Genomic DNA, 23,401 nt, shown 5'->3' on the forward strand with positions numbered 1-23,401 from the left:
AGCACAAAGGGGTTTTTCTATAGAAAAGTGCAAACGATCATTTTTATAGAGAACTCAATCTTTAAAAAAATTAATATTCCTCAAAAATCGAGTTGGCTTTCAACAATGGATGGAAAACTACATTGCCTCCTCTGGTAAATTTATTAAATAAAATAACTAGAGTCTTACATTGAGTTGCTTATCGATAGTTAAAGGGTCTGTAACAAAAGTTTCAAGACTTTTTCCTGAGAAAGGGAGGGGAGCGCGTGCAGTTTGGTCCCACTGACTGCTTGATGTCAGCTAACATCCGCTACTAAAGCTGGGCATTTGCCTCCAAGACTTTGGAATGAGCAGAGCGCCTTGAACCGTTTGTGCTTGAAAGTGGAGAGTCGAAAAATGAATTTGAATTTCGAACATCAAATTTTGTGTGGACTGAACAAAAACAAAATTGAGTCCTCAGTCGGGAGATATTTCTATACAATAGGATGTATTGTATCGAACAAATAGGCTATGCTATAGTATAAGACTACACTTTATTCCTCATACTAATAGCACGTTATCCGCTGGTCATCAGCTCAGGCTATGAGCAAGTAAACAATACTGGCTGTGTGTCCAGACCTCTTTCTATGGCAAGAAACCTAGCGTGAGAAATTCAAATTTGTTACACTTAAATTGTTTTACTTCAATATTTAATAATACTTCGAACAAAACTATCTTGGATGTAGAAGGTTGGGTTGTTGATCGTTCTGAAGGTTGATTTTGATCTTGTATTGCAAATTTTAGTATAAGCAAATTGAACATATAATACCCCACTTTTACAGGATATTTTCTATCTTGCTATGATAACATCGAGGTTGAGTGGTAGTGGTAGAGATTACTTTAAAGTCCTAACTCCGCCTAATAAAGAATTATTTCATTCCTAACATAAGAAAGGATATCCTGTTTGGTTGGATATGGAATTTGAGAATTTCCTGAATTTGGGGTGCAGTAAGAAATGAACACGTTACAGCTGAAAGAAGGGATTAGTTTTTAATTTTATAAGTTACAAATAAAATCCAATATCAAGTCAACTGTAGAATAGGATATGGGAAAAATATTTCTTTCACAAAACTATCTAGCGATGTGTGCTCTTTGCTATTTGCTCTTTGAGCACCAATATACTTTGACGTTGCTCTGGCGGAAGCATGGCTATCTGCTCTTCTGATAGTTGCAATACCTGCATTATCAAAGCAGCCTGAAACAAACAAAATGTTACTTATTTTTTGAAACAAACATAGAAAAAAAGCACACAGAAAAATTCCAGAATGAGACATATCTGATATAATAATAGTTACTCCAGGCAATGAATGTTCAAAAGAAGAGGGTATTAAATGTTTAGAAGACAATTTTAGTCACTGCAGCTCTGTTTCGGGTAGTCGGGAGGTAAACATATCAAAAGTCCCCACTCCTCCCCCTGCTGGGGGTGTTTCAATGGAATCATTTTTTGGCTTTTCGCATATATCTCGGCAACTATGCGTCTTACGGATAAGTGTCAACTTAGTACAGCTAATCCACAATTTTAGCAGAAGAGCTGGATAGGCACTTATGATATGTTTACCTTCTTAATACGATAAACAGAGCTGCACAAAAATTATGCTCCAGACATTTCCTTCAAATTTCTTTGTCGAATGATCTATTGTTGCTAAATTGAATATTTCACCCCCTACACTAACAATTGAAGGAAAGCATAAAATAGTGAAATGATTCATCAAATTAAAGAGAATTTAATGCTCTTCAACCCTACTCTTAGTATACATTTGGTTTAAGCATTGTTGGATAGTTATAAGCATTGAAAGTGCAAAAGGTGGATCAAAAACCTTTGTTTTAAAATATCTCAGTTTCAAGAGCAGTTATCGCGGAAACTATTGAAGATATCACAAAACTCTGGAAATTTATCAAGCTTCATCTTTGCATGGTTTGTCATATAGATAGAACGCACTGTTCCCTTGATATGAGCGTGCAAAAACTATAAAAATGAAACTTTTAAATCAGCCTCATCGGTTCAAAACATTACCTCCAAATTCCTTGTCAATAATTGATCTATTGTTGTAAAAGTGGAGATTTCACACTCAACGATAAAACTGTTGCAACGGTTTTAAGAAATTGCGTAAAATATTGTAATAATACATAAAATTAAAGGGAATTTAATGCACTATAAGCTCATTATCAGCATTACATTTTTTAAATCAATAGTTCAAAAGGCATAAGGTCAAAAAGAGCAAACAATTAGATGCAAACGTGTTTTTTTCAAAAATTTGACATCTCAAAAACTATAAAAGATAATATATGGTGAAAGTGGTCAAATGCATGTTGTAGGATATTTTATAAGTTTCAAATTGTACTGAATAATCATGTCTGTAAGAAGCATAGTTCCAAGATAGAAGCATACAAAAAATAGTAACTTTGAGCCACCACCACCCTCTTAGCACAGGATGTAGGGGTGGGGACTTTTGATATTATGTTTACCTCCCTACTACCCTAAACCATAGAGAAACGATAGCATAAGTAGATATCCCATGGTATAGGGAATTTATGTCGCAACTTTTACTGTTATCTCAAGCCGATTACTGTCAATTTTTACTGTTTTGTTGGGATGAGAGTGTATGAACGGCACAATTTGAGAGACTACCAGCGTCACACAGCTGAATAGGAAAGAACTACGTGAACTATCAGCTTGGGATAACAGTAAAAGTTGCGACATAAACGCCCTATACTATACCATGGGATATCTACTTACGCTATCGTTTCTCTATGCCTAAACACAGCTGCGGGGTAAAAAATTATCTTTCAAACTTTTTCCTCAATAACCCTTCATGACTGGACTGAGTACTCGTACAATGAAAAATAAATGCAAAAAATACGAAGGCAGGCTGATAAGTAATGCACACATGCTTGTACAGCACAAACTGAATAACCTTCAGAAGCGCGCCTGGTGGCATGTGGAATTAGTGATGTAAAATACCCGGGTATTCAAAACTTGGGGTAAATACCCAGGGTAATACCCCGTTAAATTGGGTATTTATAGAATCATGGATTTTTATATCCCTTGAACTCTTTCCACTGTCGGTCTTTGTTTAGAGTGGGTTTCGAACTCCCTCACTCTATACAGTATTTTGCCCGGCGCCAATCAATTACTATGAATTGATAAAATTAAACTAATGAAATTGAATTGATTTGATAAAATAATTACTTTACTGTAACTTCACTCACTGTGTGGATACTTATATTTCACTCACTGAACTAATAATAGTATTGAAGAAAAAGATAAAGATAGATAGATCAGGGTCGTGTGTAAGGGAATGTATAAAGTGAAAGGCAAAACAAAGGTTAATTATGAATTTATTATTGAACTTTAAATTTATATGAATTTATAAAAAATTGATCAAAAATATAGTAATGATTAGATATAAATACAAGATGATTAAGTTTTTTGAAAGTACAACAGTTCAAGTTTAATTTTAAACAACAAAATTTAACAAACAGTTATTATTACTTTTATCAGGTTACTTGAAAAATAAGTAATAAAATCAAAATATTGAACACCTCTAGTTAAAAATACGATTATAGTCAAAAATAAGAGAATTGATAAATTTTAAAGAATGAATATGATTAGGGGAGCCTTGCTTTAAAAAAACTATTATTTGTGCTTAGAAGAAAATTTCAACTGTAAGCTTCAAGAAGTTAATTAAAACTGTATCTACAGATTTGTATTTAGAAGAGCTAAATAATTAAATTTGCTGTTTACTTTGATGCTATGTAATTTGATATAGTTATTTGGGCTTTTTAGGGTGGGGTGGTGTGGATTTGAAATGAGAAAAATTGAAAATTCTAAATACAATCTTTACCTGGCTCAGTCAATTCCCTATAGGATAATTGAAGTCTGAAACCAAAAACTCACTCCTACACTGAACACTGTCCAAAATCCAAGAGACTCACAGCAACTAACAGCAACTAACTGCCACTAAACTGCCACTAACTTGCAAGGCATGGTCTGCCTGTTTATATACTAGAACCACGATTTTCCACCCCTCATCACCCTTCGCCCTCTAGCTCCGCCTACACTCAAACTCTTCAGCTAATATTCTGCTTACAAATTGAATTCAAATATCAATTTAAATTTACTATAATGTTTATTATGTTATATCATTTTAAACTATGGCTCCCCTTCATTATTAAAACAAATGATATCATACATTTTACCAATATTTAAACTCTAAAGTTTGGATACTGACAATTGAATGCATTGATTTGATTAATACAGTAATCAATCTTATAAATCTAATATGGCGAATACTTCAATAATAAATACATGAAATGAATAAAATACAATGTCATACAGTACATCATTACAATCGAGTTGAATAAATCAAATTAATAAGATACCAACTAATTCATCATCATCACTGGCGCGACAACCCTTCAAGGGTCCTGGCCTCCCCAAGCCTAAGCCTCCAATCATCTCTATTCCGTGCCAATTGTCTCCATCCTCTCAGTCCGGCCGCTCCAGCATCCCGATCCACCACATCTAACCACCTCAGGCGCGGCCTCCCTGGTCGACGTTTCCCTTCTGGCTTTGCCTGTAGGATTTGCTTAATAGGTGAGTTGTCATCTGCCCAGATCACATGTCCGGCCCATCGCAATCTTCCCAGCTTGATAGCCATAACTATATCCTTGTTCCCATACAGATCATACAGCTCAGCATTATGTCGCTGTCGATAAGCATCTCCTTCCTTAATGGCTCCAAATATCCTTCTCAGGATTTTTCTCTCAAATCTCCTGAGCAGACCCTCATCTTGCCTTGTCATGGTCCAAGTTTCACTACCATAAATGAGCACTGGCACGATGAGTGACTTGTACAGCTTGATTTTCGTTGCTCTGCTGAGAATTTTACTTTTCAGATACTTAGCCATACCAAAGTAGCATCCGTTTGCCAGAATTATTCTCTTTTTTATTTCCGTGCTGGAGTCATTATTCCTATTGACATGGGAGCCTAAATACCTGAATTCTTGCACTACCTCAAAGTTGTGATTCCCGATAGATATGCTGCTTCCTATTCCACGAGTTTGTGCCTCAGATGTGGATGCCACCATGACCTTTGTCTTGCCTGCATTTATTTCAAGGCCCACCCTCCTGGCTGCTGCCTCCAGTTCCAAAAATGATCCTCTCATCTCCGCTGTTGATCTGTTGATACCAACTAATTACTACTTAATTAATTAAGCAGGTTTCTTATACTCATTGTCAACATGTTTCAATCAAATATACCTAATTTATTCTATTTACAAATTTGTCCTTAGCCTATGAATTCGGATTCAACTAACTTAATTAGCTTATAATAATTATTAAATTATAATTTATTGTACAACATTATATTTGTTGAATACTTTATACATATAGCCTAATCTACTTCACGCCATAGTTTTTATAAACATGTACTCGTTTCATATTTATGGTTTTGTGTGATCACCATTCAAATAATTGATCATCAAATAATTGCTTCAATAATATTCATATGCTGACCACGTGGTAAAATTGTAGCATATGATGATCACATGGTTACATTGAAAACTACATATCTATATTTACTTCTCTCCTAACTATATATCTATATTGCTATTCACAATCTTCATTTACCTGCCATCAACTTATGCTATAGATATATACAAGGGTTGACACAAAGCACAGTGGACCATGTGGTTTCTATTGTAGACGTGTCAGTGACTGACGTTACTGTTATCATATATTGTTAGCAATTCTCTATGACAGAATGATTTTGTCTCAAACTACTTTGAAAAGAATAATAACCCCAGTCATCTGGCTAGGTAGGCTATTCAAATGCATTCTCAATAGTTTCGAGAAACGGTTCTTTTTATTATTCTAGCTATTCGAGCGTTCATATTCTTAAATACAATATGTTCAGAGCACGTGTTTGCCATTTGTGGCTCAAAACCCCCCTCTCAAGAGCAAATACTAAATGAAACATGAGTTTAGTCTTTGCGACATTAACACTAAAAGGATGGTTATTAAGAGTAAACTACGTAATGCAATTAATGTTCTCACACTTCAGACAACACAAGATGAGTTCATTATATGGACGGTCTAGAAGTTTGAAGATCACTGTAGTTCTCCATCGCGGTACAACCAGATCATTGGATGCTGCATGTTACGTGGAATTCTGACTGGCCGTTAGCCTAGTGACTCTCGTAATCTGATAATGTCAACTTAGTCAGCTGCTCCATTTTTTTCCGTCTCGTTTGTTTCTATCTTTCCTCATCATACTGTACTGTACAATTAATACTACCAGCTACACATATTTACAGTTAAGTTTTTCAGCATGGTGCATCCTTCACACAATAAGGCTACTCAATCCACCCCTTGTGTGAATTCCGCACAATGCTTACTGGCTTGTTTACTCCGTGAACAATACATTCTCCATCTCACTCCTTCTCATGTCTCTCGCTCATCTCGCAGGTGTTACCACTTTCTCTTTCTACTCTAGCCCTTACACTTTCATTTTGTCCTTCTTGTGAGTCATTTGTTGTCCTTCTCCCTTCATTGTTTATCGATTGTTCACAGGCAACTATCTATTCCCTAATTGGCCTAGTCTATTATAATTTCTTCAATACTATCTATTTACACTATTCCGTATATTTACAGTTCCCCAGTCGAAAATCATTCCAGATAATAATTAGTTAACGATTTGATTATTATCTTCCATATTTTTCTTCACTCTCCTCCAATTATCATCTGTAGACAATCCTCTTTGTCGGTAGTCATTCTGTCCTCCTCTATTCCAGTTTGTATTCCGTTCAAAGGTGTTTCCATTTTCATCAGCCTTACTTCTCTGCGAGTAGTTCTCATGATTGATTGCTCCCCTTGATCCGAAATTATCGTTTCCATATCGGCTTCTCTTCATTTGTGGATTCCTTTCTTCAAACTGTTGACTCTGTTTTCCTTCATGAAGCTCCTCTATAGCATTTTCGTGTTTATGATACCGTTTTTCTCCTTTCTCTCCTGTTGGACTCGGCTGACTGCGTGGCTGTGGTTGATTCACGTCTCTCCTCCTCCAATTCACATTTGGTGACGAATTGGTGTTCTGCCAATAAGCATTCTGGTCGCTATTCCATTTTCCATCTCGAATGAATCTCTTCCCTCAATCTCTTCCCTTATCGCCGTTGAAAGTCAGATTGTTGTCCCAACGCTGCTGTCCGTTACCAATCTCCTGCTCTCTCCTTTGCATTTGCGGACTTTTTCTCTCTTCTCTTTTTACCCATACATTCTTCTCTTTTTGTTCTCGCTTCTCCCTTAATTCATTCTTTTCAACATCGATATTTTGCACACTCCATTCTTCCAATAGTTTTTCCATCTCGGGCACTGTCTTAACATTCCTATTGAATCTAGCTGTTTCCAGTCCAGTTCCATAGTGTTTGACTAGTTTCATTATAATTTCTTCATCCGAGAGTGCCGGTGTCAAATTCCTTGCTATGAGCATCTGCTTTATGAAGTACTCACTTGCGTTTAACTTCCTCCCTCTAATTAATTTTCCGGTTCTCAATCTCTCTCGCACTGAATCTTGAATGAGTTGGCTCCAGAATTTATTAGTGAAATGCTCCTCAAATTGTTCTAAAGAGTCAATGCTAGCCTGAATAATCATCCACCATGCTGAGTGTTGACTATCAAATGACTTTTCAATGATGCTTGATTGCTCACTCCAGTTAATTTTCCCACTACGCCTCAAATACTCTTTCAACTTAATCAAAAATTGCATAGGATTCTCCAGATATTTCTCAAATTTTGGCACTTCATCCAATCCCCTACAGCTGGTGTTGACGATAATTGGTTGTGCCCTGGCCTTCTCGAATTCCGTTTTCATCCTTTCCTTCTCTCTGTAAAATTCTGCGAGCTGCTCCTCAAATCTTTTAAAGGCTGCATTATCCATTCCACCTGATTTCTCTGATAGCTCCTTTCTCACCGATGCGATCTCTGTTGAAAGTCTCTTATCTATTCTTTCGACGTTTTTCTCAACTGCTGTTATTTTCATTGCTATCTCACCACAAATCTCTTTAGTTTTTTCCTCCATTTTCTTCTCAAATCTTCTCTCCAGCTGTTCTACATTGCTACTTAACCTTTCTAACTTTTCGTTCATTTATTTCTTATTCTCTTCCAATTCTTACTGTTTTCTTCCAATTTCTTATTGTTTTCTTCCAATTTCTCACTGTTTTCTTCCAATTTCTTACTGTTTTCTTCGAATTGCTTGCTCATACTTGTCCGGCTTTCTTCGAAACTGGCACCCATATCTTCCCTCATACTTGTTAATAAGTTGAAAATCTTGTCCATTTCTTTCCCTGATAGTCCTACTCTACAGCTTTTTTCACTTGGAATTTGTTCTTGGTCGTTGTGAGAGTCACCAGGTTGATTTAATGCGTCAGAATTCGGTAACATCTCCGGTGAATATTGCTCGTGACTTTCACTGGTCTCGATGGTGTTGTCTGTGCTGCCCTCACTGCTTTCGAAATTTGTTGTGCTGCTCTCATTTGTTGCCATTGTGTCTGATTGAAGTGTGTTTACAACCCTATTTCTAAGAAAATATCCTGACATAGGTAACCTATACTACGAACCTATTACTAATCCTACTTATCACAAAGCTCATACATGACCCAAATAATGTTCATACAGAAGATTAAAATACTGTTTAATAAACTACACCCACAAATAAAAAATTCAAAATTAGATTTCTATGATGCTTGACTGGATAAAACAATATACAAAAGATGTAAATGACACTATACTCAGAGCTTCCAATTCTCTACTTCTATACCCAATTCTACTAATATAACCCAAAACTATATTCATCAAAATAACATAGCCTACTGAATGATTGATTAAACCCAAATAACAGACTTTTAAAATGAACCTACCCCTAAAGTAATATTGAATGAGAATAAATAATATCAACTTTCTTATAACCTATATAGAAATCTACATATGGTTGAGCGCACCAAATACGAATTCAAAAATTTACATACAAAATAATCAAGTGAATAGGTTAAACACTGAGAATTTGAAGAATTTAAACAGATAACTTTCCCACCTGGCAATACTAATAATAATAATTATCACACTTCTGTAGCCCACTCAATAAGAATTTCACACAAATGGAGGTGATTATATATACCAATTCACTATTATGCACTTTCACTTGATACACTTCAGCAGATTAACTTAGAATCTGGCCCCACGTTGGGCGCCAATTTTGAACTCTTTCCACTGTCGGTCTTTGTTTAGAGTGGGTTTCGAACTCCCTCACTCTATACGGTATTTTGCCCGGCGCCAATCAATTACTATGAATTGATAAAATTAAACTAATGAAATTGAATTGATTTGATAAAATTAATTACTTTACTGTAACTTCACTCACTGTGTGGATACTTATATTTCACTCACTGAACTAATAATAGTATTGAAGAAAAAGATAAAGATAGATAGATCAGGGTCGTGTGTAAGGGAATGTATAAAGTGAAAGGCAAAACAAAGGTTAATTATGAATTTATTATTGAACTTTAAATTTATATGAATTTATAAAAAATTGATCAAAAATATAGTAATGATTAGATATAAATACAAGATGATTAAGTTTTTTGAAAGTACAACAGTTCAAGTTTAATTTTAAACAACAAAATTTAACAAACAGTTATTATTACTTTTATCAGGTTACTTGAAAATAAGTAATAAAATCAAAATATTGAACACCTCTATTTACAAATTTGTCCTTAGCCTATGAATTCGGATTCAACTAACTTAATTAGCTTATAATAATTATTAAATTATAATTTATTGTACAATATTATATTTGTTGAATACTTTATACATATAGCCTAATCTACTTCACGCCCTAGTTTTTATAAACATGTACTCGTTTCATATTTATGGTTTTGTGTGATCACCATTCAAATAATTGATCATCAAATAATTGCTTCAATAATATTCATATGCTGACCACGTGGTAAAATTGTAGCATATGATGATCACGTGGTTACATTGGAAACTACATATCTATATTTACTTCTCTCCTAACTATATATCTATATTGCTATTCACAATCTTCATTACCTGCCATCAACTTATGCTATAGATATATACAAGGGTTGACACAAAGCACAGTGGACCATGTGGTTTCTATTGTAGACGTGTCAGTGACTGACGTTACTGTTATCATATATTGTTAGCAATTCTCTATGACAGAATAATTTTGTCTCAAACTACTTTGAAAAGAATAATAACCCCAGTCATCTGGCTAGGTAGGCTATTCAAATGCATTCTCAATAGTTTCGAGAAACGGTTCTTTTTATTATTCTAGCTCTTCGAGTGTTCATATTCTTAAATACAATATGTTCAGAGCACGTGTTCGCCATTTGTGGCTCACCCTGAATACATTATTATCGTCATTGTATGATATTGTGATTGTATGTATGGCATTGTCTTAGTTATAATGACATTTTTTTCAATTACTTGATTATTATTTTCCAAATATTACTCAAAACTTGAAAATAAACAAGATTTTTTATTTTAAGAAGAAACTGGTTTAAGAGTGTGGGACATCTACCGCCATATTGGATTGAATGTCCCATTAGATCAATGTTATCTTTTGGAACGTTTAGCGTCGTTATTTATGGACGGAAATTTACGTATTATACATCATTGGAAACAGAATAAAATTCTTCAAAGCATGTATTTGTTAATTTTTTTATTTTAAAACTACTTCCTATAATTGAATCAAAAATAAACTTTTCAGAGTTTAAAATTTTTTTCTAGGGTTTTGGAAGGAATATTTGAAATTTGAAAACACACATGCCTTGCTCAATTAAATTCTTTATCCAATGCAATTCTTTTCAACAAGATCCGATGTAAACTGTAGACGTGAGAGATTCCAAAAGTAATGCATGACTTGACTGAAAGGACCACTGAGTGTGACGGTTGGTTTGTCGTAGTAGTTCAGCAGACTGCCGTAAGATAGTAGCACGCTCGGTCGCTTGCTCACTCCCATTTTGGAGGGAACTCAAATTTCACATAATGTCAAATCTGAATATTTCTTGTGGATTATGTTTGGTTGTTCACTCTAGTCTTCTGCTGCGTCCACGAGTGAGGTGATTTACAGTTCCTTACAATAATAGTTGTTTAATTGGAAGAAAATTATAGGAAGTTGAAGCTGTTTTGTTTATCTATTTGTTGAATTACCCATAGTTTGTCTTTGTTGAATCTTTAGTGTTTAAACTTTGTTTAGTTTTATTGTTCAACAGTGTGTTCTTATTTTTTGAATTTAAGTGCAGTTTGTAATAATGGGGAACAAAAAACGCATGTTACGTAAAAAGCCTAAAAGCCTGAAAATAAGGGTGGTGAAAGGTTGCATGAGTGGCGAAAGCAGAAAGAGGTAGGCGTTACGGAAGATGCAAGCAAAAAAAGAAAAATTGATGATGTTGAGGTAAATGAGCTGTGGGGAAGAAGATGATATTATGTTCCAAAATGTACCAAATCTGAGGTTCAAATCTTGATTCTGAGGTCTTCAATTAGCTTATTTCATTTACAGCGTTATAATTTTTATTCCAATTCTTAGATACAGCACATTCTTTAAATAAAATTAGTATTCTTTGTAAATTATTATTTTTTACTCACTTTTCACAATAGGCAGGGGGCTTTGCCGTGTAGATAATAAGCAAAGTCAGTAGACAGTAGACCAACTGTCTTCCTACTTTGGGTAATAAGTATTGCAATTAATAATCCAGCTGTCAGTTTAAATGTTTTTAATAATGATAAATCATCACAATTATTGTTTTTCCTATCCACTTACAATTTTATCCTGTTATATGCTCAAAAATGATGAAAATGGGTGAGTCAATAACGATCCTTATTCTGCTAGACCTAACGAAGAAATTGAGACATCTTCCACGGCTGTTACCCAAAAATGACCACAGAATGACATTTGCGCCCGGACTATTTCCAAAACGGGGCGTAGTGGCAGCTTTTATAACAGTAGTCGTAGTTTTTATTTTCTCATTTCTATAATTGGAAACGTTTTTTCTTGACGAAATTAGACATTGCTAAATAATTCAAAATAGCTGTAGCTGAAACTTTACACTATTTTCTCTTTATTTTATTTTGTGTTCAATTTTCTAGTTTTTTCGAAATTTAATTCAAACATGACTATGACAATGACTGCGACTACGCCTCATTTTGGAAAGCCAATTTTCTGACTCCAGCTGTTTAAAGTCTAGGACTTAGCTAAATCCCGAGTTCGGAAACCGTCCCCTAGTGTTATAACTGGCCAGGAAAAAGACTATTCGAGCTACAGTATCCTTGCAAGTAGCAAGCAGTCTCCTCACCTTCCAGCACCGGGTCCAAGAGGGATTCTAACCAGAAGCCAGCTACAGTGAGAATAACAGTAAACAGTTGGGAAAATAAGGTATCAGTAAACCGGGCTGACTTTGTCCCAATTTTGGGGACAAAATTTTAAAATTTTAAACAGCTTGCAATCAATACTTAAGTTGCAACAAATCTCTTGAAATATTTTTTATTGCACTCTGCAATGTTTGAAGAGTATTTTACATTATAAAAAGTTAGTATTTTTCTTAACTTTAACAACGATATATTTTTTTGAAAATAAGAGACAATGTCAACCAGGGGATGGGGTGACTTTTTCTCACTTTAAAAAATATATGGAAAAAGTTAATTTTCATGAGTTAGACAAAGTGAAACTGTTAACCTTTGAAATGAACAATGACATTAAAAACAAATGAAATCCACTTCAAAAAATCACAAATTATTTATTGAAAAATATTTCAGTTTCTGCTGCCTAAAAATCTTATGGCAAGATGGCTCCAACTGCAGAATCAGTAGAAAATGAATATTGTGAACGTATTAATTTTAAGCAAGGTGAATATTTTGTTTTATTAGGTAGAATACATTATATTTATCATATTTTGAATTGTATTTGCATCATATCCTGCATATCACAATTTTTATACTGGGACAAAGTCACCCCAAGTTAAACTAAAAATGACCTCGTTGTTTTCAACTAGAACAGAATCCTAACCATTTGAACTATGGATATACCAATTGAAATACAATAAAAAGGCCAATATAATATGTACTTGCCGATATCATAAGTCTTTTAGAAATAAGTTTTCTAACACAAAGTTTTCTGACAACAAAATCACAAGATGAAGAAGTTAGTTTCTATGTCAATAATCCAACTAATACAGTGTGATTCTTAATTATGGTAAAATAATTTGATACATGATAGTAGAGGTAAAAATAAGAAAAAAAGTTCTTATAAACATATCCCCCGGAACTTGATTCCGGGCGAAATCTTTCACCCTGTGAGCTATACAGCTAATGAAGCGTTTATGTTTATAAGAACTTTTTTTCTTATTTTTACCTCTACTATCACGTATTAAATTATTTTACCATAATTAAGAATCACCCTGTATATCGAGATTCGACAAGATATCAATTGTAGATCCTCGATAATGATTAGGGCTACGGGTATCAATGTTGAACATCAATTTCGAATAACAGAGATCGGAGATAAACTAATCTGAATATTTTTCTTCGAGGTGGGACAAAGTCACCCCGGGGTAGACAAAGTCACCCCAAGTCGACGGTATGTACTTGAAGCTACAATATTTCGTTTTTAGGACTCCTAAAGTTGTAGTTTGTGAGGCGTAGGCCTACAGCCCCAACATTCAGCTTACTTGTTATTCAATAGTCCCACATCCCACTCTCATTTGTTCAACAGGAAGACCCAAAAATAAGGGGGGGATCTTTAGCTCATTCGGGTGGGGGGGTTGGCGTCATCGACGTTGGGGGGGATAGGCACCCCTGGAGATATTTGACTGAATTATTTCAAACATAAGCAGCTGATTGCCTCTAGAAAGGCTGTAATGAAACACTGCTTGGATTATTCGAGGCGAGGTTGTCATTTTCACTATTTTATAATCATGTGGCTTGCAGTTGCTGAATTTTTCAATTGTTCTGTATTTTGTTTTTGTTGATCCCAGCTATTGATGGGATGATTGATGATCCCAGCCTATGGTGGCATACCATTCAGCTGCTATCCTTGACTTTGAAACTCCTGAGAGGCCAAAATACGTTGTTCCGAGTACGTTTGACAATTGAAGAGATAATTTAAATTATTTGTGAGAAACTTTCTCGCTTTCACCACCCATTTATCTTTTGAAACAAAAAAGTTTCCCAGCATGTCGAAAATTTCATGTTTTCTGCTCGAAATGTCTCGACATTGACGAACATAAACTTTAATTAAAAAATCTGGTGTGGTACACTCACAACTTTCCTTGCTCATTGAACTGTAAGCCTCATTCGTAAATGAGAATAATTTAGGGGAATAACATAATGACGATTGGCGGCAACATATTTGAAACTACGATCAGACTACTATATAATTATTGTTTTCAGAGTACTTTTTCCTTTGTGTAAATTGCGAAATTCGATTATTTTAAAATTCGTCAAAACAGCTGTTCTACAGATGAAATATATCTCGACTGTGTTCTTTTTACCCTATTACCATAGGTAAGGAAAGTATTGCTTTCCGAAAAAAATTAAGGTACCCCAATTTCTAAATTTCTATACGTTTCAAGGTCCCCTGAGTCCAAAAAAGTGGTTTTGGGTATTGGTCTGTTTTTGGTAATTGTATATTATCTTCTATGCTTCATCATCTTGTTATGCTTAAAAAGTTCAAGCTCACCAAAAATTTCCAAGTTCAACTTATAAAATAGAAAATGATTTAAAAAAAAAACACTCCATTTTAGGGGTTGTTTTTTAATGTTAATAAAGTTCCCAATAACTCAGTAGGGGATGATTTTAGAACAAAACATTAAATACGTTTCTTCATCTCTTTGAACACTTGATGGAAAAAAGAATTTTTCGAAATTCCAATATTTAAAGTTTTAAAAATGGTTAACCCCTAACGATTTCAACCCTCAGCAACCATTGAAAAAATTATAAATTTTTATCTATTAAGCACTATCTACCATTTCCAAAAAAAAATTGCCTCAAACAGAGAATTCTAAAAAAACTACACTTATTTCGTTAACCACCCCCTAATCATTAATAATAAAATGATAAAAAAAACGAAAAAATCCTCTCAAAGAGTAGAATTGAATGACAAACAGAATTTTTCTGATATCTCAACAACAAAGGATTTCATTTTTCTCATCCCTAAATTTCAACCCCAAAAATGAGAAAAATCATGAATAGTCCATTCCACTGTTTCCAGCATCCTGTCTACTACAAAAATCAATAATAAAAAAAAATCCAAAAAACTACCCCAAGATTTTGCGGTATACATAAAATAGGGGATGATTTTCGTTTTTTGATAATTTCAGATGGTTTGAGGTATGATAAAATGTAACTCAAACCCTCACTAACCTTCCCCAGTCCCTTCATCATAATCTCTACTATGGAGCTGGGTATGCTTGGAGTTGTGAATACTGGCCAGCCTGCAAGAAATGTAGAAACTCTGTTTAGGAGACAGAGGCTGAAATCTGGCAACACCGCGACAGCTGCTTCAATGTGGCAACATAGGATCTATTTCTAGATACGGCGCTGGCCGAATGACCTCGAGTTGACGCTACTGTAGCGCCAGTTAGCGCGTGGCGGAAGGTTGGTGAACTCGGAGTTGCCATCTAGCGCTAGCGCTAGAGCGGCGGTTGTTTAGTGAACTACCCCAGGCTGGTTTCAGATTGAATGACGTCATTTGATGGGCGGCGCACTTAATAAGAGTAAGCTCAAGTGTCCCAAAAGTAAAGTGCCAAACTTCGGGAATAGGTTCTATGGGTCAAAACAAAGAGAAAATGTGGAATATTTTTTTTCCTAAAACGCTTCATTTACGAGATATTCGCCATTTTGTATTTTTTAAAAAATAATTTTTATCTTTAAAGTTATCCAACCGATCGCTATAAAAATAGATAGGTAGGTATGTTCAAATAAGAGAGATGAACTGTAGAAAAAATATTCAACTTTGTCCAATTCGAAAATTCAAAATGGCGGGCATTTTAAACTTTCAATCCAAAATTGCGGGAAAACTTTGATAGAGAAATTATCAAGAACAATTTTTTTAGGAAATTTTATTTATAATCAGTCAACACCAAAAAAATTAGAATTGGACAAAGCATAACAGAGATACAATGAAATGTGTGTTACGAGGCAGCAAAACATCAATTTGTTGTAAATAGCAAGGAAGCCTATCAATCTGTATTAACATCAAATTATGATTTTCTTGTGCTTGAATAAGAAAATTCATAATGAATTCAAATTATTTTTGGTGTTGACTGATTGTAAATATAATTTCCTAAAAAAATTGTTCTTGGTAAATTTCTCTATCACCGTTTCCCGCAATTTTGGATTGAAAGTTTAGAATGGCCATCCATCATTTTGAATTTTCGAATTGGACAAAGTTGAATATTTTTTCTACAAATCATCTCTCTTATTTAAACATACCTACCGATTTTTATAGCGATCGGTTGGATAACTTGGAAGAAAAATAATATTTTGTAAAAAATACAAAATGGCGAATATCTCATAAACGAAAAAAATTATTCCACATTTTCTCTTTGTTTTGACCCATAGAACCTATTCCCGAAGTTTGGCACTTTAGTTTTGGGACACCCTGTATAAAAGGTATTTAATAAAAAATAAGGATTTTATTTTGTATTGGCTTATCAAAAAACATGAAATAGATGAAATGAACAATATGATGAAGTAAAATTAGCTTTGTAGAATAAAAAAAATAACATTCTAATATTTGGATACTAAATACTCCAGTTTGATAGATTTTGAGAGTTACTACTGTGCAAATGCCAAAGCTGTACGGTCAACTATGGAAATTATGAAGAGAGCTGTAGCAGGAAAAGGGGGTAGCCAGCGATGCTGGATATGAGAGCTAACGCGCAGACACCCGTCTTTTATGTTCAGAGCTGTAGTGAGAAATGTGGTATCCAGCTAGACTGGATAAAAGAGCTCAAAGGGTTAATAGGAACGTGTTCTCAAAAAATATTAATTTTCTAACTCGCAACTCATGGAGTCCCTACTGCCGATCCTTACCCGGTAAGCAACGTTACCATTTTCCTACTAGAGATGATCGTGACAGAAACGTAAACAGGATTAGTGCATTAGTAGAAAACGTCGATCAAATTATTTTGAACATCATTCTTCTAGATGCAAAAAAAATATCAATTTTCTTCTAAGTAAGTGAAATACGGTAATAGATAAACGATGAAGTGCTAGAAAGAGACTGACCTTCTCCTGGTCAGTAGCACCGGACGGAATTCCGGCAGTGAGTCGTGCTCCGGCACTGATGGCGGATGACAGTTGAGGAGGTTGGGGTCCGGGGGGCGGCGGAGGTGGCAACACAGGGCCGGGGGCGGCGACTGGGCGCGGCGGCATTGCAACCGGAGGCGGAGGAGGAGGCACCATTCCTTCCACAAAACATCAACCAATCAGTCAAAAACTCACAAAATGTTGGCAAAACAACTATACTAGTAGCTATAACTATATACAGCTACAGTATTAACATCTAGTGGAAAAAGTAGAGAATCAAAAATAATTTATAATACTCCGATCAATTAAAATACATTAACATTTTTTCATTTAAAAAACCAATAAATAGTTTTGATTGACTGAGTACTATTTTGTTTCAAATTCTATCTAATCTAAGGAATTATTTAAATATATTCATTTTGTGTAGCCAGAGTAGGAACGGAACTCTTTGTTTTCTAATAAAATGTATACTCATTATAAATAAACAACTTGGTAATTGACTTGACTTAGTTTCTTTTATTTCATAAAAGATTTTCCAATGTTATGTTCTAATATAATGAATATTGTATGCTGAATTTACGTCCATTTCAAATCAAAATCAAAATCAAATTTATTGCCTCACAAAAAATGTTCACAAACACACATTACAATAACATATTACACATTATATAATTGAATACAAACTGAATAACACTTCACTTGAATGGGCTACTTTTTCACAAATTAATAATAACAATATGAAAATGTGTAGTACCCTTTATTATTTAAAATTTTAGAACGACTAGTTTCGACCATAACAACATTTCGATGATTGAGGAAAATGAGCCAAGTTATGGTCGAAACTAGTCGTTGTAATATTCTAATAAAGAGTACTGCAAGTGTTCATATTGTTATTATCAAACTGAATAACTTATGAACAAAGTATTCATTAAGTTGGTTGTCCATAGCAACCATAAAGTGTAACCATGTGACATTTCTCCCCACTCAAACTGCACACTTGAGAAGTTGGTCAATATGTCTTCTCCATATTGAACCATCCTCCATTTTCACTTCATATATGAGCTCACTTTCTCTTGCAATTATTTCTCCAAAGCCCCACTTCAGTCGAGGATTCGAATAATTTCGTGCTTGTACTTTGTCTCCCACCCTAAACTCTCTCTTGGCTCTTAAAGTTCCTTCGTGTGCTCCTGCTCCTATATTAGACCGTGGCCGCAGCAGCAGTTTACAAGTCCTTACCATATTTTCAATGTTCTTACATGTACAATAACTTCTAGCCAAAGATTTCATCTTATCCATACCAAAGTGTCCAACATGCAGTTCTTTGAGTAGAACGCGTTGAAGCGTTGATGGTATTAGTACCCTACAACCTTTGAATATACATCCATCCTGAAGTGATAGTTCATTGTCATGGAAACTCAATTTCTCAACAGATTCATTCTCCTGTCTGCAGTGCATGTAGTACTGGTTGTAAGAACTTGTCTTCTTTAGTGTTTTTAGCTATTATCTGACTGTCGACCAGTAATGATTTGAAAACGACTTGATAGGTCCACCAACTTTATTTGTGCTTGTCCAGTTGGGAAACGTGATAAAAAATTACTACAAGGTTTTTATTAATTTGTTCTTATATATTCATTTCTTTCTTGCTTTATTCATATATTACCCTTTACTTACAATAGTTTTGACTACTAACGACCTTCCATACGGAAAGCCATAGTTGGCAAGATATTATTTCCCGTTTCTTCTTTCCAACATAGTGTTGTTTGATTTTTTTGTTCAATACACGAAACATTTTCTTATACCAAGTGTGTTTTTAAAAGGATGCATATCAAGTGGGTTTGGATACATGAAATTGAATGAATAATAAATTGAATATTAAGATAATTTCGAGTGCAACTTGAAGGCATACCTGCTCTGGGGTCTCTTTGGTATGCTCGAGGGTCCCGGGGAAAGCTGAAAAATAAAATATTTTCGGAAATTAACAACAGAATGAATAATAAATGAGATCTTATCAAACTAGTTCTGAATTACAGATTTTTACTTAAACACATTGTGATATTGGATTTCAATCCTGACAGGAATACTATACAGGCTCCATCACAACAATGTATTTCTTCGAATATCTGAATTCGAATTCATTTCATCGTACTTGAAATATTGAAAATCAATTTTTTAGTGGAAACCCCGTGTTTTCGGTTGCAAACACAGCAAACAGTACTTTTCACTCTTTTTCCTATGACGCTATAGCTGTAAAATATGGACTTACAGCCTTCAATCAGACGTTATTTTGGAGCTTTGGGAATATTCTACAACACTGTGCCAATAATAATAATACTGCGAATACTGCAAGTATGTCTACTGCGAATTCATATAAAGTGGAATAGTGGAAAGGAAAGTGGAATATTGTCCCCGAAAAATGTATGTTTCAAGTTTTTGAAGTTAGATTAATCACGAAAAAAGTAGCCCAAATGAGACTATTATAAGAATATAATAGATTAGTCGATTCTAAACTCTTTGGTGGTGAAATCAATCGTATATCTCTCACAATAACTGACTAGCATGAGATGTATAAATTTCTGTTAATAATGACCGCCATCTTGAATTTTTTAATGATGTCGATTATTTTCGTTGTTTCCATCATCAATATTCTTATTCGGCTTGTTGTAACGAAGAGATTGAGGCCATTTTCAAGTCTCTATCTTGAAGTAGTCAAGATGGAAACTAGCTTACCCGGCGAACTTCGTACCGCCAAAAGTCAATGTATCTCATGTCTCACTTGACTTTATTTGGTGAATCATGAAATTTATCTGACAATCAATATTTTCATTTACATCTCAATACGGACTTCCTATGTGCTTAGTCATGTAGCATATATTATTCCGACATTGCAACATATTCTCGATCAATTGGTAGTAATATCTATCAGTAAAGTGTTGAATTGAAAAAAATATATACCGGTAGGTTAAATCAGTGTTTCAAAGATGAATTCAATGTTTTCATAGTTGTTGATTGTCAATAGATGGTCCAGGAAATATACGATGAATTACACAGAATTCCATATCCTTTCCATCTTCTATTTTAGAATGAATATAAGCTGAGCTAAATTTAAAAAAAAATCATTTTAGTCTGTCATTCTTCAGTAATTAATGATTGCAATATGAACAACTCTCTTTCATGATATGAATAATTATCTTTCCTACAGTTACCTTGAAAAGTGACCATTCCTGCATTGATTACAGAACGCAAAGAATCACTTTTCCGCTCTAGTGTGCAACGTATTACTTTGCGTATTATCTTGCAGCCATCTCAATCAACTGCTGACATTGTTGGCGTGTATTTTGTTGAACAAACAAATGCAAATTTGTTCCATCTATATTTTTTCTGATTTTCAAATAAATAAAAATGAGAACTCATCAAATTATACATTTTTAATATTATTAATTATTCATTATTTCAAATAATATTTTTTCATTCATAAATTGATTGGTTGAAAATTTTTCAAGAAATTAATATTTACTCAAAATTATTCGAATTCTCAAATTAATTGGATTAATTTAATTTTTAATTAGAATAAATTATCGATTATTAATTTTTAATTGGATTATCTAGTTCAAAATAAATTAAAGATGTTATTAATAACAAAATTATACAGACAAACATTTGATGCATTTCAGCCATCAGTTCACCCATAATCAACCACTTCTCATATTCAATGGCAACTGTAGGAAAAATTTAATGTGAAATACGTGCGCAAAGTTCCTCTGCTGCACTCAAGAAACCATTCCGCCCTTGCCTACGGCTCGTGCGTAAACGTTTCTTTCGGTGCAGCAAACTGCCACTTTGCGCACTAGTTGCACAAATAACTATTTCAGTTTCTCTATGATAGGGGAGTGATAATTATTTGTATAGGTCTTCTAAGGAACGATTATCTACAGCTGGTACCAATCAACTACGGTACACAAACTTCAACTCCAAACCACCGTTTTAATACCAGAACACAATTGATCACAGGATGACGTGTTTATTATACAGCTGGTAACTTTAGATGCTAAATTATAAGTAGCTACTCGGCCTAAAATTTCAAAAACATAGGTCTGTAAAATGGATTAATAATTAATTATTATTAGTCCCCCCATTAAAATTTCTGGCCAGAAACCATCCCCAATATTTACACAACATATTCCCAAAGTTTCATGCCGTTTTGTCAAGTAATTTTCGAGTCTATAGGGAACAAACAAACTAAAGCTGGGTTTACACAAAAGTTATTAACAAAATGTTAATAACTTAATCCTTATAGATTCTATTAGATTGAACATAACTTATCATACATATGATGAACATATGTGTTTGTCAAGTTCCGTTCAATCTAATAGAATCTATAAGGATTAAGTTGTTATTAACATTTTGTTAATAAATTTGGTGTAAACCCAGCTTAACAAACACACAAGTACAGACATTCATTTTTATATATAGAAATAGAACAAAATTTGTAGAGAAAGATTTAAAAAATATTTTCGTTCAAAAAAAAAGTTGAATATCTTGAACGGTTATTGGAATACAAGCGATATAGCAAAACACTGAACATTTTGGCTGCCATCTTGTTTTTGAGGTGTTTGCCTGTGATTTCGACTTATCATCATCACGATCCTTATTATGCTGGTCCTAACGAAGAAATTGAGACTTCTTCCACAGCTGTTACTCAAAATTGATCACGGAATGACAATTGCGCCCGGACTATGAATCCAATTCACTGGTTACACAATTTTGTGAAAGTATAACCAAGCAATAATCCGTAAGTAGTCACAATGAAACTGACTTACCTCTCCATAAATTCCTGAGGAGGTATGGTGCTGAATAGAACAAACATGTTTCAAGTTATTCAAAGATTGTACGTGCATCACAAGAAAATCTCATACTTCATTATTCAATTCAATTCATGGAATGAATTTTCAAATCTCTGTACATTAGTTGATTTACAAAGTAACTAGTTGAAATGCAGCTCTAATTGAATATACCAATCTTCACTCAAATATATTCGAGGTATTCGGATTTGAATTATTTCGTTCATGATATTTATCAAGCTCAAGAAAATTAATTGAAAAATAAACAGTTTATCGGTGATCAGTAATCATACCAACTGACAATTTAGTAACAATAATCACATCAAAGTAAAAAATCACATAATAAATTAAATGTGAAATTCCTTAGCGACGACTCCACTATTCCAACCGAGCAGCTGCTATTAGTTGCTATAGATTCTAAATCGATGTATATACAGATTACATCCGCTAATACAATGCGGCTGTAGGCGCGAGGCTAGATTCATCACTAAGGAATTGCGCCTTTAAATAATATATCCCATGAAGTTTGAAAAATAGATCATTCAACATAGAAGTAAATGATGAAAGATGAATAGACAATGTGAATCCTATAACCTAGTTGAAGTAAAATAAGGTATGTATCACTTACGGAGTCTCAGGAAGTATTATTATTTGTATTTCTAGAAAAGGTAGTTTAATATAAAAATCGAACGAAGAGAAACCAACTGACATAAAAATAAGAAGCATTCAAGCATTCTGAATTAAAAATCAACATTGCAAAAAATTTCGCTAGCAAAAGATAGATAATTGGAATTTCCTGAACATGCAAGAACGTTGTGCAATATTTAGCAGATCAATGATATACAAAATTAGCAAGGGAAATGAAAATATAGATAAAGAGAGGTGTGAGGTCACTAATCATAAGACATTGATAATATTATAATAGATCTATTCAAGCACTGAGAACAAAGAAAAATTGCAAATAAAAATAATAAACCATATCAGATAATCAACACTTAGTTTCATGTCATGAATAAAATAAGTAAGCCTGATGATAATCACGTAAATCAATAATTGTGATGATTTGTGAGTGACACCTAATGTATGTGAAGGAACAAACCTTTCTTGTGTGTTTTTATCCAGAGGTAATCTGAAGAAGCATTAAATGAGGTGAATACTTCACAGTTGAATACAAAATGTACAATTCAGAAGATTAAATCAGCTTGAGTTAACATGTT

The 23,401-nt window shown here is 34.0% G+C and overlaps 2 protein-coding genes across 4 annotated transcripts in view; both read right to left on the reverse strand.

Moving 5' to 3' along the window:
• Positions 1 to 985: 985 nt before the first annotated feature.
• Positions 986 to 23,401, reverse strand: part of LOC111047184 (cleavage stimulation factor subunit 2) — a 61,043-nt gene continuing 38,627 nt past the window's right edge. Inside the window, exons 8-12 of one of the 3 annotated variants that reach the window (XM_039439518.1) lie at positions 23,284 to 23,313; positions 22,164 to 22,193; positions 19,253 to 19,296; positions 17,326 to 17,504; positions 986 to 1,213 (exon numbers count right to left, since the gene is read on the reverse strand). In XM_039439518.1, coding sequence (XP_039295452.1) covers positions 1,094 to 1,213; positions 17,326 to 17,504; positions 19,253 to 19,296; positions 22,164 to 22,193; positions 23,284 to 23,313 — 403 coding nt within the window. In that variant the 3' untranslated portion in view covers positions 986 to 1,093. The remainder of the gene's footprint in view (positions 1,214 to 17,325; positions 17,505 to 19,252; positions 19,297 to 22,163; positions 22,194 to 23,283; positions 23,314 to 23,401) is intronic. The other 2 variants (XM_039439524.1, XM_039439532.1) reach the window with 2 other exon arrangements.
• LOC120353987 lies at positions 3,896 to 4,842 on the reverse strand. The gene is made up of 2 exons (XM_039439631.1): positions 4,361 to 4,842; positions 3,896 to 3,994 (listed from the first exon to the last, which is right to left on the reverse strand). Exon 1 carries the CDS (start codon positions 4,821 to 4,823, stop codon positions 4,419 to 4,421), a length of 405 nt encoding a protein of 134 aa, XP_039295565.1. The 5' UTR covers positions 4,824 to 4,842; the 3' UTR covers positions 3,896 to 3,994; positions 4,361 to 4,418.

Source organism: Nilaparvata lugens, chromosome 1 (assembly GCF_014356525.2).
Source record: "Nilaparvata lugens isolate BPH chromosome 1, ASM1435652v1, whole genome shotgun sequence".
NCBI classification, from domain to species: domain Eukaryota; kingdom Metazoa; phylum Arthropoda; class Insecta; order Hemiptera; family Delphacidae; genus Nilaparvata; species Nilaparvata lugens.